At 34.4% G+C, this 16,968-nt stretch overlaps 1 protein-coding gene across 2 annotated transcripts in view; it reads right to left on the bottom strand.

Annotated features, from left to right (window-relative positions):
* Window positions 1-16,968, bottom strand: part of LOC142341791 (transcriptional regulator protein Pur-beta-like) — a 73,831-nt gene that overhangs the window by 51,639 nt on the left and 5,224 nt on the right. The window contains exon 4 of one of the 2 annotated variants that reach the window (XM_075393025.1): window positions 3,689-3,703. The exons of the other annotated variant lie outside the window; for it this stretch is intronic. Within the exon in view, the coding sequence (XP_075249140.1) occupies window positions 3,689-3,703 (15 nt within the window). The remainder of the gene's footprint in view (window positions 1-3,688; window positions 3,704-16,968) is intronic. 2 annotated transcript variants of the gene reach the window in all.

Below are 16,968 nucleotides of genomic sequence, written 5' to 3'. Positions count from 1 at the left end.
GCGTTTATATTCTAATTAGTTTTTTAAAGAGTCTGGGAAAGCTATTATTTTGCTTCTAATCCACAGCCCCCATAACATCCGTCGTATTATACCGTATGAAATTCGTCTAATTTGGTCGCCCGAGATATTTGGAAAGTTTGACCAAAAAAAACCGTCAAGGGCTTCGCTTCAATTAGTTTTGTGTTCACTTATTAACTTGAAACAGTTATCTAACCTTTCATTCGCGATAATTAAAAACCGAGACACATTGAACAAAGAAATTTTTAAAAACGTAAGCCTGTCAAATGAATAGAGATTTTTTCTCCGATCATTATTTCAGGTTCCATCAGAAAAATAAAAGCAAACAGTCAAGATAAAATAGAAGTTCACCATTCCTCTGATAAGTTCTGAACCAAAGAACTCCGTGAAAATCAGTTTTTGCCTATATTTATCATCTACGAAAATTTTAAACATAACCGACTAACGTCGGGCGGATTGCCCTAGAACTACCGACGAGCGGTTGGCTCCATCAGTAGCTAGCCACGGTATAATGAGGCTAGTTTTAGCTTAATTGAAGGAGCGTGAGGTGAGCGCAGCGGGAGAGGGGGGCTGCACCTGAGGTCTGATTTGGGGGGGGGGGGGGGGCAACAGTGGGGTGGGGGTCACGGCGGACGGGCGGTTTTTAGCTGCACGGGGCCCTTACGGCTTGAATGACGTGCGGCGGTGGGGATTGGGGTGAAGTGAGAAGGGACTGATATGGGGGTTGTGGGGGTCAGCCTCTAAGAACCGCCCTTCACACCATAAGTATAAGTCTCCAAAACAGTTTCTGTGAATCGCATACTTGGAGACTAGTGAGCTGAAAGGTTCTAAGAGCACTTAATGCCCACTGGGTTCTACCTGCTTATACCGTTTTTGAGGACGAAACGTCGGTCAGACGAAAAATCGCATTAAAAAACGACAGGACTAATATAATTGCCACAAACTTCGTTTGAGAGCAATTAATTATACATTTCCTTAATAAAAGTTTCAACTGCAAAACGATCAGTTAGGTCAGATAATTTTGAAGGATCGTCAAGATCACGTAATTTTGAAAAACTTCGAGTTAACTGCTTGGTTAAACCAATTCGAGGCGCTGCAAGAAGAGGTTGAGTTGCTCAAAATTTTTTAAAAGAGCGATAGGTTTTTGAGCAATACATTTTTGACATGTGAGCAAAAAACATTTTTTACATGCCGATCATTCAAAAAAAACTTTCAGTACTAACTCAAACTTCTTCGGCCAAGTATTTCTTTTGATATACATATATATATAGATATATATATATATATATATATATATATATATATATATATATATATATATATATTATATATATATATATATATATACATGTATATATATATATATATATATATATATATATTTATATATATTTATATATATATATATAAATATATATATATATATATATATATATATTGTATATATATATATATATATATATATATATATATGTATACATATATATAAATATATATATATATATATATATATATATATATATGTATATATATATATATATATATATATATATATATATATATATATATATATCAAAAAGAAAAACTTGGCCGAAGAAGTTTGAGTTATTACTGAAAGTTTTTTTTGAATGATCTGCATGTAAAAAATGTTTTTTGCATGTAAAAAATGTTATATATATGTATAATTAATGAACACGGCATTCCAGTCTTTTTGAGAAAATATTAGGGTTTTAAAAGCTACCTGATGTTTGTTGGGGATAGATTGTGCCTTTCTTGAATATTTTAGAGACCAAGTGGTATTGATTCTGCTGCCGATATATATTTTGCATCATTAATTTATTTTCATTTGTTTCTGTATATTTAGTTGATCTTGAATGTTCAATATTTTTGTGAAGAGAATCCATTTTTACTTTATTCTTTTATAAGTTATATTCATTGAGTAAATTATAGTTTTTTCAGGCTTCTAAATATCAAAAGTTACAGTACAATTGACCAAACTGAATCATAAACATCCCGCGATTACATCACCTACATAAAAGCTGAAACATAAGAAAAATCTGATTATAAATTGAAAATTTTCAAATTGACGCCAGAGTTCAGAGTGATGTTTCAAGTGACTTAAAAAACAATTCGTGCTCAACAGCTCAGAATTACAGATTTAATCAACACTCGATTAATTAAATTATCAAAATGTCCAATTTTTCGAAATGTCCAATTTTTACAATCTAGAAAAACGTCAAATTTATCGATAAATCTACAAAAATGTCCAATAATGCAGATGAAGCGATGTTCAGTGTCTCTTTTGCATATTTAAAATTCCAGAATATGAATTGAATCAGATCCAATACCTCAACTTCATTTAAAATGGTTTAGTTACTTAAGTTAACTTGAAGTTTAGCGTCACATTATGGATTGATAAACTTTTACGGTTTAAAATTTGAATATCGATGCATCCCTCCTCTCAGTTCATCGTTCACTCTCGGCCAACAAAAACCTCATTATCACAAATTTCTATTTTTAGTTCAACCGTAAGTTCAAGAGATGAATAGCTTAAGTTTAAAGAAATGGCAGCGGGGATAAAATGAACGGCAGCGCAATTTAGAATTCCCTTTCCTTTCGCTATTCCTACGTCTAAAGTGGAATTACCTGTACACTCGTTGTTCTATAAATAGAAATACGAGATGAGGGAAGTCTAAAAATAGAATATTCCGGCCAAGAGTCCTACTATCGCTTAGGATTTCCCTATGTTGTCTTATCGTAGTAAAAATTGGGCAAACAACCCGAGAGCAGTGCCACAAATAAACCCACATTTTAAAGTTGAGAATTAATTTTGAGCGGACAATAAGGGTCACCCCATTCCTCGAAGTAACCGTGCGAATTTTAAATTACGCAATTATGCAAAACTCAAAACATGAAACTGATTGCATTTTGAGTTAATGTTATCAAGGAGCTCGGAAGGCTGGGGGGGGGGGGGGGGTGACCTGAATACACTGGTAGAGTTAGCAATGGAATAATTAAATGTCAGAAAGTAAAACAAATCGCCCAAATTAGTCAGTGCCACGAACTATGTGAATTCAAAAAGGCCCATCCATTTTTCAATCATTTAAGTGCGCACTGTTACATAAGAGGAGCTTGAAAAAAAATGGGAGGGAGGGAAAATATGCTGCGTTACAATTTGATTGAAAAACCAAATCCGTGAATACATACGTATACTGACGTCATAGTAGAGAAACAAAATCCACTATCAAATAACTTAAAATGTTCTCCGCCGTTTTCTCTTCTTCAATCCATTTGCAATTTTCAAAACCGATAAAATGAACAATTAGTTTCAACTAATTCTTTATCTACTGACACAATCAGTTGGTTTAAGAACAACTCGAACTGTGTTGAGAGCTAGAATATGTAAAGCTACAGTTAGAAATAATCGCTAGATGCGACGTAGAAACATAATCGCTAAATTCTTCCGTACAACCTTTCTAAAATGACAAAATTCAAACTGGAGTGACCAGAATTTTTCCGGTATTTCAGTCACAATAAGCAAAAGTTCTTTGTATCATCATAAGATGTTTAAAATTTCAAGTAACTATGACAAATACTATTAATACCAACTCTTCACGGACACATTGCTCTAAAATACGAGCTACAATTTATTTAAAAAATAAATACATACGTTCGTTTGGAATGCCTGAAAAGTTAAATCAAGACTATTTATGTAACAGAAATGGTTCATCACAAAACATCACTTCGAGTAAACACATTCCTCTTTGACTGAAGGCCTCGTTTGCTCCAAAACCCAATCATTGTTAAATTATCCATGTTTTAGCGACTAATCAGTTGGTGGCAACTTCGCAAACAACCCACTAACTTGGGCGAATTGCTCTCAAACGAATGTCGAGCGGGGTTTACGGGTGAATGGAACGATGTTTATGGGGTGTGGATGGGGGGATTGATTTGTGGATGGGGATGGGAAGGGTCAAATTCTTAAGAGCCGCCCTTTAGACCATGAACTTATGTCTCCAAAATTGTTTCGGAGAATCACATACTTAGAGTCTAATGAGCCGAAAGGCTCTAAGAGAAGTTAATGCCCTCCGGGATTGACCTGTTTGTCGTGTTAAAGCAAAAATTTCTTTAACAAAGACGGTACGAAACTAAAACAATTGCTAAAAACTTCGTTCCATTCGCATTCTGCATTAACCTCGCGGCTGTTCTACTAATCCTTTTCGGTGGTAAAAACAAAAATTTACCCAACATTTTGCACTGTATGTTGTACAAAGGTTATAAAATTGAGAAAACAAGCTCTCGCTTATAGTTCCCGTCATCTATTTCTCGGAAGTCGTCAAGAGAAACGTAATGCAAAGATTTTTCAGCAGCAATTGAAAATTTTAAACTGCTTAGAAAAAGTAGAATAGCTGGTTATTATAAAAACAATTTCGTCAGCAGCATTTTTTGTGGCATAACGTCGGACTTGGGGTAAATCTCAATAGTTGCAATAGTTCGAGTAAACAGAAGGGCATCGCATTTGAAAAAAAAAATCAGATATAAAATTAAGATATAGAACTGAAGTCGGAAAAAACGATGAAAAATATTAAGTATTGAACTAAAAATAATAAATAAAAAACAACTACGGTGTTTCGAATTTTTCTCAGCGAAACATTTGAGTTTCAATTCAGAATGCAAGCAACATTAACAACACGCAACAATCAAGAAGCCAAACGTGTTAAAAGAATTAGATAAATTAGAAAAATCGCATAAAGAGCCATGAAGACTAATATAATTGTCCAAAACCTCGCTTGAGAGCTATTAATTGTTGCCAAAATAAGTTCAATGCTTTCTCACTAAAAAAAACAATAGCTTTTTTTCGGAAGCGGAAGTTACAAATCACCTAAGAAGAGACCTGTCAATGCAGAGACTACTTAAAGATGGTTAGCCCGACAAATGTAAAAAGAAACTAGATTCAGTTTCAAGAAAAGATGAACATCCGAAACTCGACATTGCTGAATCTATTGTAACGCAGCACCAATTAATGCCAGCGATTTCAATTCCCAAACGTAAGGGGCATCGAAAAGATCAAAATTATCTGTTAAATGAAAAAAATTGAGTAATTCAAGGAATTAAAATGAGAAGTTTGACGAACAGCCACAGGAATTGCAGTTAATGCACATATTCTTAAAGAACCTGCCATCTTTTACCCAATTAGAACTGAGATAACACAAACATAACCGTCGAATTAAACGATCGGCAAGCAGGTGGCTTCGGTAGTAGCCAGCTTCCGTTTAGGGATGCTAGCATCAGGGAGGGGTGTGAGCGGAGGGCGATGGGGTGTATGTGTGTGTGTGTGTGGAGGGTGGGGGTTAGGGTTGTGGGAGCTCTGGACAAGAAGGGGGGTTCAGATCGCCAGTTGGAGAAGAGTGGACGAGCGTTGTCCGAGGGGTCACTGAGGGGGGGGGGGGACAAACCGCGGGTCAAATTTTTAAGAACCGCCCTTCACGCCTTGAAATTGTCTCCTCAAAACAGTTTCGGTGAATGGCATACTTAGAGACTAGTAAGGCATTAGGCTCTAAGAGAGCTGCTCGGCCACTTAATGCCCGCTGGGCGCTACCTGTTTATCCCGTTTGTGAGGACGAAAAGTCAAATGGGTCAGACGAAAAATCGCATAAAAAGACCACAGGACTAATATAATTGCTACAAACTTTCGTCAGAGAGCAATTAAAAACCAAATCACCTTGACTTCGTTCCAACCACCCATATATTTTTAGCCAAATATTAATTTAAGATAACCGACCAATTGACAGATTCTGTTAAGACACTAACAAAGTGACAAAGTATAAGATAATTTGAGAAAGTAGAGACTAAAACTCTTAATGATAATACTGCAAGCATTTTAGCATGGAACATATAGAGAAGTAGGATTTGAACAAAATATCTCTCGAACCTTAAACTTTGAATGCAAACATCTGCGAAAGCATTTCGAGACCAATAGGAGGGATTAAAAAACCAATTAGCTCCTTCAGAACGCATCAGTGTTGAGTCTTTGAATGGCATACAAAAACTCGCAAAAATCTGAATACGGGGACCTATAACGGGCTATATAAGAACATTCTGTGCAACGCACAGACTCACTAAAGACATTACCTGTTTTTGTAGCCCTACTGTTTTGTAGTCATATCTAGCACTAACGTTCTGAAATTATGTTAACAGTGTGAACAAAACGATGTCAACAATGCTTTATTTTGACATAATCTTCAAACCAGCATAAAATTATACGAAAAAAATGTGATAACGAAAACCAATATCTGTTTAGTTCAGTTACCCATAACTTACTGAAGTGACTCTTAAAACCTCCAATAAAAATTAATGATGCAAAAAAATATCTCAACAAGTGCCAAAATTTTACCGGAATAAGGAAGTTTGCCGGAATAAAACGTTGCCGGAAAATAGTCGACGTTGACGCCATTGAATATGGTTCATTTAGCCTCTCTAAATTGGAGAACAATAAGCTTAATACTAAAACCAGTTAGCTGTATACTCGAAGGAACTTTGATAACTTACGTACGGGCTTATTTGATTCCGCTTTTTAACATTGAACATATTCTAGTAAATTTGGTGAGAACTCTAAAAGTACATTCAGATGAAACTGAGTGAGTAAACATTCAAGTCGTGACTTACGTAAAACGAGGTCGCAAGGCAAAACGAATTTAAAAAAGCAGGACCAGTCCTGAATTACAATTCAAAGCATTGAACAAAGTGAAGACAACACTATCAGCACCCTTTAAAGAACAGTCTCCGATTTAAAAACATAATAATATACCAAAATAGTTAACGAAAGCAAAAAGAACAGCAAAAGACTTAATTCATTCCTTTTTTTTTTAAAAAAAAATAGGTTAACAAAGTTACTATGTCCATATGTACCATGTCCAAAGTACTTTATGCGTAAATTTAGAAAAACATTTACACGAAGGGAGTTTCGATGACAAACGCCAACTTTGTAGAAAACCACTGAGAGACAAAGTTAAAGGACATTTGGCAAAAACTTGCTGTTGAAAGGACATGCTGTTGAAAAACTGGCATCAAAAGTATTGCATTATCGATATATAGAAAACACAAAAGACCTTTCTATAATGGCTACGCGACAGAACTAAAAACAATTCCAGAAACTTGCCAAGTCTTGAAAATTGTTAGCTATTGATTAAAACGATCAAATAGATTCAAACATAATTCGTTGAGAGTCTAGAGACCTGTTATTAGTGAGACTGAACGACAAAAAAAAACAAAAACTAAAAGAACTCAAAAAAAAATCAAAGAAATTTTGAGATAGGTCGTGTTAAAACCTGCAGTTTTGAATCGATAAATTAGATTAGCTCAAAAATGCCTATTAGGGCCAATGTGTCGTGTAAAAGTCGTGAAAACCGTTAGATCTGAATAAAAACCTTAAAATTGATCAAAATGTGACTCTCAAGAGAGCCACTTAGAATTGTCCATAATGAGAGACTAAGTGACATAACAAAAAAAGTTAAAAAAGATAAAATACAGTTAATCGTTAATATTGCATTGAAAAGAGGTAGCGTCAAAATTCTTTATACAGAAAATTAAAAAGAACAGCAAAAACAAGTCAAATTACCGCAAATGAAAAATAAATCGCTCTCGAAAACCAATAATCTGTTTAAAGAACATTTCCTCACGTCACCTTAAAAGCAGCTCACTCCATCATACTTTAAATCACTCCGATTTGACTTCAAATTTAGGTCGAAAAAAGTGTTAAGCGATTTTTAAAAGTCAGAAGAATTCTGAAACGACCAGAAGTAGAAAATGGACCAAACTGACTGACATAAAAAACCACGTACGTAAACAACAATAAAAAAGCAAAGAACCAAAAAAAGCAGAAAACACATTTATTTTAGTTATTTCAGTGAAAAGTGCTTCCACAAGAGAAACTATAGCGAGAAGCAGAAAATCAGAATAGTGAAAAAAAACAAGAAAACGGGACAAAATTTGTTCAGAAAAAACTGTTATATTTAACAAACAAATTAAATTAATATCCATTAAATTGGAAGGCAGCCTAAACAAATAGAAGAACGTATTTGAACCACAGAACTCACATAATGCTATAAAAAGTTTAACACACTGCTAACAAAGGGTCCAATATGGCAAAACTGTAAATCGCTCAAAACAATCTAAAATTGTATTATGCTTCAGTTTGTCGAAAATGCGACCACAAGCACTACCAGTTTAGACAGTTGATAAAAACACATTTACATAAAAACAGATTGGAGTTTAAATTAAAAAAGTTGATTTGAAAATACCGAATGGGAACAAAAATTCGCTCGCTCACCGAATATATTTTCACTACTTTCCTCGACATCGGCGTGAACTGAAAAGCAATTTGACCTAAACATTGTTTCCACGCATTTCAATTCCTGTCTCCAAAACACTCACAAATATACACATGAAAACTAGCCGGAACACGCCCGGAAACAACTTAAAGTCGTCTTCGCCGAAAAAGCAGAGAAACGATCTCAATCGAAATTAAAAGATTAAAAATTAACAAAAATTCGAAAATCCATTCACGTTTTCGATTTGTACAGATGAAAACGGAAGCCAGTATTTCATGCAATTGAGACAACAGAATCGTTCAGACAAATTTAGACAAACCATGATGAGAACATCTCTAATTTCGAAATAAAGGTGAACAAACTAAGAAATAGAGACAGATTTTAACAACTTTCTCAATTTTTTTGTAAAAACTTAAGAACAAAGTGCTTAGTACGAGAAATCTAATTTGTGAGAGAAATAGCGTACATGCAATTTGAATAAACACATGGAGAGCAAAAATTGAGTGTAAAATAACTATTATCTTTTGTCTGACAAATCTTCTCCTCGCAGGAATTAACCAAAAAAGTGGGTACAAATTTTATACCGGTCGCAACAAAACTTTCGTTCAGAACTGAAATCTTCGAAACAAGCAAACAAAGCAATTTTATTGGCATTAAGAAACAATGCCAAAAAATGCCGATTTAAATCTTGCACAAATATTTTGACTGGAAACTCTTTAATCTCCGAAACTTTGTATTCTTAGAAACATCTGATTTTGTTGAAAGATAGCCGAAATCTTTAAGATGGACAAAAATTAACGATAATGATTTCAAAAGACAGGCGGCTAAGAGCTTCAACGAAATAATTGGTATCGACAATTCAGAAGTCTTCAATTAAACTCTGCATTCTTAGAAACTGAAATGATTCCTTAATAATGAAAAAGTAAGTTCACAAGGAAACTGAACTTTTCGTTATAATATCACAGCGTTTTAAAAAAATAAACAAATACTCCTCTCTTATAAGAGATAATATTCTTAAATTGAATTCAAATTATTGTAAAATTTAAAACTTATCTGGAAGAAAAATTGATTATAATCAAAATCTGTCTCCAAACAAATTCACAGAAAAACGATCATCAGTCATTTTAGTCATAACAATCAAATAAAAATATATCAGTAATTCAAAAATTCTCAGAGCTGCATAAAGAGATCGACAAAAAACCTTGAAAATGTAAGGAAAGAAAAATCTAAGATTTTTTAAAAAATAATTAAAAAGGCACAGCGAATAAAACTAAAAGTATTGGCAAAAATTCAGTATAGTTATTTACCAGAAACAAAAGTTTGCTAACTGCTAGCCTGTGAAGGCTAAGAAGACAATTAAAAAAAGGCGTCTTCATACTTTTCGAAGCTGAAAAACAAATTGATAGAAACAAGTATTCCAGTAGAAACAAGTACATTTCATTATTCAGTATTAAATGTTCAGTAAAATTTTATATTCATCCTCCTGTCAAAATGCACCATTTAAAATAGAACTCAAGAGACTTGATTCAATGAAATATATTTGACTTAAATGTCATAAATATTCTTAAAATTTTAGTTATGAAATAAATTTTATATTGAATTTCAAACAATAAATCCCCCCAAAAAAATTAAATTATTAATCACACGACCTAAAAATCCCCGACAAAGCACAGCAATTCTTATTCTAAAAACTAAACCAAAATACAATCAAAAACTTATAAAAATTGGACAAAAAACATTAGTATATGTACAATGTTATAAAAACACGTCACTTCAAAAATGGACAATCAGTGCAAGAATTATTAACGAGATGCCGTATAGATTCATTACAAACAGTTCGCTCAAAAAATCATTAAAAAAGCTAAAAATGTCCAAAAAAAGAACAAGTTGAGCCGATTTGCTTTTAATCAACACCTGTTGCGATAACAGCAGTTAAATAAACTGCCAGTGTAATAAATTTTAATGCCCGATCGACACTGGAAAAACACTTCAGCATTAGACTACGAGTTTCTCACACTCTTTTCTCGCCACTGTTACTAAGTAAACAGTGGCGAGAAAAGTGTGAGAAACTCGTAGTCTAATGATGGAAACAGTTTGATAAAATTGCAGTCTAAAATTATCTAAAATCTTTACGAGTGAAAAGTTGCTACGCCTCTTCTTTATGAGTGAAAAGTTGCTACGCCTCGGAGTTTGATAACTTCTCGGTGGCAATAACAACCGTGTGGTAATATTCATTAAAACGCATCCTTATGCTCTGAAGAACAAAAACTTAAAAATGCTTAGATATTAATGAAGAGACGCACAAAAACCAACATTTTTACAAAAACCAAACTACAAACGAAACTATTGGGCCAATTGGACAAAACAAAACGACTATCTATATACGCTTTTTTCTCAAAAAAACCATTTTTCAAAGTAAAAAAACTCAACGCAGCACATGAACAAAAAAATTCTCTCGATGAGAAAAAATTACTTTACACTTCAATTTTACTCACTTTCGTTTTTGGGTCAAAACGACGTCTGGACAAATAGACCTTGGGGAAAAACCTCAAAAAATCAAAATTCCTCTTCGCGTCGTGTAAAACAGAAGGCCATAACGCCTTTTCGAGTCGTAAAAAGAGGCTCCACCAATTCTCCTTTTCGAGTCGTAAAGAAGACAGCGCACCAATACAATTCAAATTCCTTGAATTGTAAAAAAAAAAGGAGTGCGACTCAATAATAGCCGTTGAGATATATAGAAAGGGCTTAAATTCCATACGCCTGTATTTATAGAACGCGTCAAAAAAGTAACAGAAAATCTATTTAAAATGTAGTAGATTTGAACTATTTGAAGCGGATTGAACTTGTTTGAACATAATTCCAACAAAAGAATTTCACATTTTTCTAATTAGACATTCCGATAAATGCCTTGTTGAATCTCCCATTTCAGCAAAAACTGCTCAAAATTTCTGTGGATTGGTAGCTCAAATGATCTCTATTCTAAAAATCGATAATTAGATTTGGAGCATGCAAATATTTCATGCTATCCCATATTATTCAAGTCTGTATAGGTTTCAAACTATTGCGCCAAAGCATATGGGAACAAAACCAAACCGTCTCCTGCATGAAATTCTACTGCTTGTAAGCAAAACTGCGCTACACTTCAAATTCCACGCTGGACTGGTACAATTCTATACAACGGCTTCGCTTGACTGTAGAAGCAATTATACCCCACTCCACCCGAATCTGTGGAAAGACAAACATGACAGTAAAGAGAAATTTACATTACGAAGTCACAGTTCCGTGTACAACAACAGACCTCTGTTGAATGAGTCAAAGGAACCGCTCGAAAGCTATACACTATGGTTACCAAATACAACGTACACAATTTCTTTCATAATATAATAAAGTTTCGATAGAATTCAGTTAGAAGTTAGAAAGCTAGAAACTCATAAATTGCATGAAATTTTATAACTCTGTACAAAAGCAATACAACTAAGTTACCATGATTTCCACAAAGCTGAATATCAAAATAAATTTACTGAAAATAGCCACAAAATTTTTAGGAAATCGAATTTTCAAAGAATATGCAAGCGTGATCAAGCTGCTCTACTAAGATAACGCAGGTAGTAAACGGAAACAAATGCTAGTACTTTATTCACCATGTTTTATAATACTACTTGCACAGCACCAAACGGGTTTCACAACCAAAAAATCTGATGCCTGATGCCGATTTCAAGAATGAGCCGAACCGGACTTCAATAGCTAAGCAAACACCACAAAAATGTTTTGGGCAAATAAATTATACAGACACGCCTATGTGCAAAAAAGCTTAAAAAGACTATTTTCATAAACTCGCTAGAAATTTAGTAACAACGTTATAATTTCTGTAATCTAATGGCGATATTGAAGCAAACATTGGTCCGCATGGAAACCAAAAATGTCCGGAAGAATATCAGAAAAATATTTTCACAAAATTTTGCCTTAGTTGCATAAGAGTGGTGTTTTGCATACGCATAGGAGTTCACATACTAACGCGTTGAAACAAGTTATCATTTAAATGGGTACCTGATGAATCTATAGTTCCGACCCCCCTTGTGGTGGGGGGGGTGGGGGGAGGATCTATATACTCAAATGGTTTTTTTGTTCAGTCGATTTTGACCGATCGATATATTCATCGTAGAGAAATGTGAGTGTTATTATTAAAAAGTTCGTCCAGCGTTGAATTTGAAATTGAAAAGATTGTTTTGAATTTCGTTTTTTTTCGAGGAGCTATGGAGGTATAACGTTTTGTGTGAAGACGGGATATTTGGCATGATTTTGTTCACTTTTAGCGTAATTTTTGATCAAATTAAGATTCTTTCTAAAAATTATAATTCAATTACATTTCTCGCCATGAAATGAATCAATTTTGCGTTCTTTATAGACTAAAAGCAATAAAAAAGGCTAGTTCTGGTCTCATAGGAGGGTTTACTATAAAAACAAATCGAATTCTGTTTGAGAGCTGTTTTTCAGAAAGTTCATATTTTTTTCTTTTTTAAGTCACTTATAGACTAGTCACTATTGAAATCAAGATTCTGTTAATGACAAACCTCATTTGAAGTTAAATGATGCTCAATGAACAAAAAATTCTTTTTCAAAAATTGCTCAAGTTTTCTTTGGCTTTGACAGTTTTCGTAAGTTTTTAATGAAATTTTGATCTTCGTCTGAGATTTTACTAAATTTTTGTTGTCCTATAGCATAGACTCGTTGACTAAAAGTGCAGTAGGCTTCCCAATGATCATTAAGTGTACCTATCTAGTGCTATAAAGGACAGCTAATGGCTGTAAAAAAATTTCACAATTTTTTAACAGTAAACGATCTTTAACTTAATTTTGAGATCTGTAAGTCATTTTCAGTAATGACAGGACCCCCTTCAATTCTACTGCAGCCAAAATTTATCTGGTTAGCGGTTTTGTCTTCTAACTATTGGTTTTATGACTTCGATGCCACGAGTTTTCATATTTTTTTTAAATTTTGGATATTTCATAATTTTGGCTGCTTTAGAAATCACATTATCCTAATAATGCGTGTGTGAGTGCGTGAGCGTGCGTGTGTGTGTAAGTGTGTGTGTGCGTGTGTATGTCTGTGTGTGTGTGTGTGTACGTGCGTGAACGCGCGCGTGTGTCTGTGTGCGTGTGTGTTTGGGTGTATGTGTGTGTGCGTGTGTACTTGGATGCATGTGTACGTGTGTGCGTGCGTGTGTGTCTCTCTGTGTGTGTGTGTTTGTGTGTGTATATGTGTGTGCGTGTGTGTGTGAGTGTGTATGTGTGTGGGAGAGGTGCATGAGGGCAAAACGAATAACACATCCAGAGAAATATCACTTACTTTTGAAAGTGTAATTATCCACAAATATAAAAAAGAGAAACCAATGAAACTTTGTTCAATTTTGAAATGATAGCAGCAGGTGTTGATAAAAAAAATTATCACACGGTTGTTATCGCCCTCGAAGTTATCATAACACCTCGGCTACGCCTCGGAGTTTGATAACTTCTCGGTGGCGATAACAACCGTGTGGTAATATTCATTAAAACTCATTCTTATGCTCTGAAGAACAAAAACTTACAAATGCTTAGATATTAATGAAGAGACGCACAAAAACCAACATTTTTACAAAAACCAAACTACAAACGAAACTATTGGGCCAATTGGACAAAACAAAACGATTATCTATATACGCTTTTTTCTCAAAAAAAAAACATTTTTCAAAGTAAAAAAACTCAACGCAGCACATGAACAAAAAAATTCTCTCGATGAGAAAAAATTACTTTACACTTTCGTTCACTTTCGTTTTTGGGTCAAAACGACGTCTGGACAAATAGACCTTGGGGAAAAAACCTCAAAAAACCGATACTCCTCTTCGCGTCGTGTAAAACAGAAGGCCATAACGCCTTTTCGAGTCGTAAAAAGAGGCTCCACCAATTCTCCTCTTCGAGTCGTAAAGAAGACAGCGCACCAATACAATTCAAATTCCTTGAATTGTAAAAAAAAGGAGTGCGACTAAATAATAGCCGTTGAGATGCTGACGGCGGCTATCAATTAAGCACTTTCGGATGAATTTTGTGAACTGAAGTTGCATTGGTCTCACTTAGAATCTTCTTTGCCAGTTTCCTTCCTTGTGTTCTAAGTTGTGCTGATAAAGAATTTCATGAGAATTAGGGAAAAAATTTTCCTCAACACTACATCTTTGGAATAAGAACTCTTGAACTCGAGAAATATTCTTTTCAACTATAATATCAGTTGATTTAGAAATTCAAAAAGAATCGTGGCTAACCTTATTCGGACTTCAAGTTTCTTTTTAATTACCGAATCTAAATTCAACCCCAGAAGAACATGAAAAAGCAACAAAATAAATTACGAATACTAATTTCAAATTTCAACATTCTCCGTTTTATGAAATATTACAAATTTTAGTTAAGATTTTATGGAACGGAAAAGTAAACATTCCGGATTTTTCAGAGGACATCGTAATTACTATAAGGATGATGTGGGGAGAGCTTTTCCTTTTGGCGTGGGCGTTTGGGACTAAAAGAGGGGTAAGGATATTAAGTATCTTTTTTGCTTACGATCTGCTAAATGTCATCGGAAATTAATTTCAATCTCATGATACTAAACTTCCTTACAATCCCCTTTTTGTTCACGCTCTTAATATAAGCAATCAACTTTTCCCGATTTTTAATTTTAGTCCCCTCAAAGGCCACGATTATTTGCCAATTTCTCAATTAGGGTAACTTGAGTCATAGCACGCTCAAACAATTTCTAAAACTTCTCATTTATAGAAAGGGCTTAAATTTCATACGCCTGTATTTATAGAACGCGTCAAAAAAGTAACAGAAAATCTATTTAAAATGTAGTAGATTTGAACTATTTGAAGCGGCTTGAACTTGTTTGAACATAATTCCAACAAAAGAATTTCACATTTTTCTGTTTAGACATTCCGATAAATGTCTTGTTGAATCTCCCATTTCAGCAAAAACTGCTCAAAATTTCTGTGGATTGGTAGCTCAGACGTTAATTGACATAACTCAACTTCTTTCACTTGAAATTTATCCATGTCTTCCAAAAATTTTTTTTGACTTTCCCAACTTCCGCGATTAAAGATCCTTAATTCGCTTGTGTTTTTGTCTATATGCTTCAAAAGCAGCGCATCAAAAATAAGTAATCGATATCCATCGCGCTTTAATACGTTAAAAAAAAGATAGCACGTCTACTTTGGGGGCGGGGGGGGGTTGAGTGGTCACATCGTACTAAAAGAACGGGGTGCGGGGGGGGGGGGGGCAGAATAAACTCTGGAATAATTATCTTAATCGAAATTGTCGCGAAGCGAGAAAAAAAACCCGCAAGCAGGGGTCTTGAAGAATGGCACAGAAAAGCTCTCTCAAATGCAAATGAAGATCTTTAATTCGACGATCAATTTACAGCATGTAAGCAATGCAAGACATCTTCCCTAAAAACAAACGATTTAGTTCTATAAAATGATCTCTATTCTAAAAATCGATAATTAGGTTTGGAGCATGCAAAACTTTCATGCTATCCCATATTATTCAAGTCTGTATAGGTTTCAAACTATTGCGCCAAAGCATATGGGAACAAAACCAAACCGTCTCCTGCATGAAATTCTACTGCTTGTAAGCAAAACTGCGCTACACTTCAAACTCCACGCTGGACTGGTACAATTCTATACAACGGCTTCGCTTGACTGTAGAAGCAATTATCCCCCACCCCACCCGAATCTGTGGAAAGACAAACATGACAGTAAAGAGAAATTTACATTACGAAGTCACAGTTCCGTGTACAACAACAGGCCTCTGTTGAATGAGTCAAAAGAACCGCTCGAAAGCTATACACTATGGTTACCAAATACAACGTACACTAACTCCTTTCATAATATAATAAAGTTTCGATAGAATTCAGTTAGAAAGCACGAAACTCATAAATTGCATGAAATTTTATAACTCTGTATACAAGCAATACAAATAAGTTACCATGATTTCCACAAAGCTGAATATCAAAGTACATTTACTAAAAATAGCCACAAAATTTTTAGGAAATTGAATTTTCAAAGAATATGCAAGCGTGATCAAGCTGCTCTACTAAGATAACGCAGGTAGTAAACAGTCGGAAACCAATGCTAGTACTGGAAATCAATGCTAATACTTTATTCACCAAGTTTCATAATACTACTTGCACAGCACCGCACGGGTTTCAAAACCAAAAATAAATCTGATGCCTGATGCCGATTTCAAGAATGAGCCAAACCGGACTTCAATAGCTAAGCAAACACTACAAAAATGTTTTGGGCAAATAAATTGTACAGACCAGTTTATGTGCAAAAAAGCCTTTCATAAACTCGCTAGAAATTTAGTGTCAACTTTATAATTTCTGTATTCTAATGCCGATATTGAAGCAAACATTGGCCCGCATGGAAACCAAAAATGTCCTGAAGAATATCAGAAAAATAATTTCACAAAATTTTGCCTTAGTTGCATAAGAGTTGTGTTTTGCATACGCATATGAGTTCACATACTAACGCGTTGAAACAAGTTATCATTTACATAGGTACTTGATGAATCTATAGTTGTTCCGACCCCACTTGTGGGGG

The sequence above is a fragment of the Convolutriloba macropyga genome, chromosome 6 (assembly GCF_964194025.1).
Source record: "Convolutriloba macropyga chromosome 6, txConMacr16.3, whole genome shotgun sequence".
Lineage (NCBI taxonomy): Eukaryota > Metazoa > Xenacoelomorpha > Acoela > Convolutidae > Convolutriloba > Convolutriloba macropyga.
This window is presented reverse-complemented; position numbering and strand designations above follow the sequence as displayed.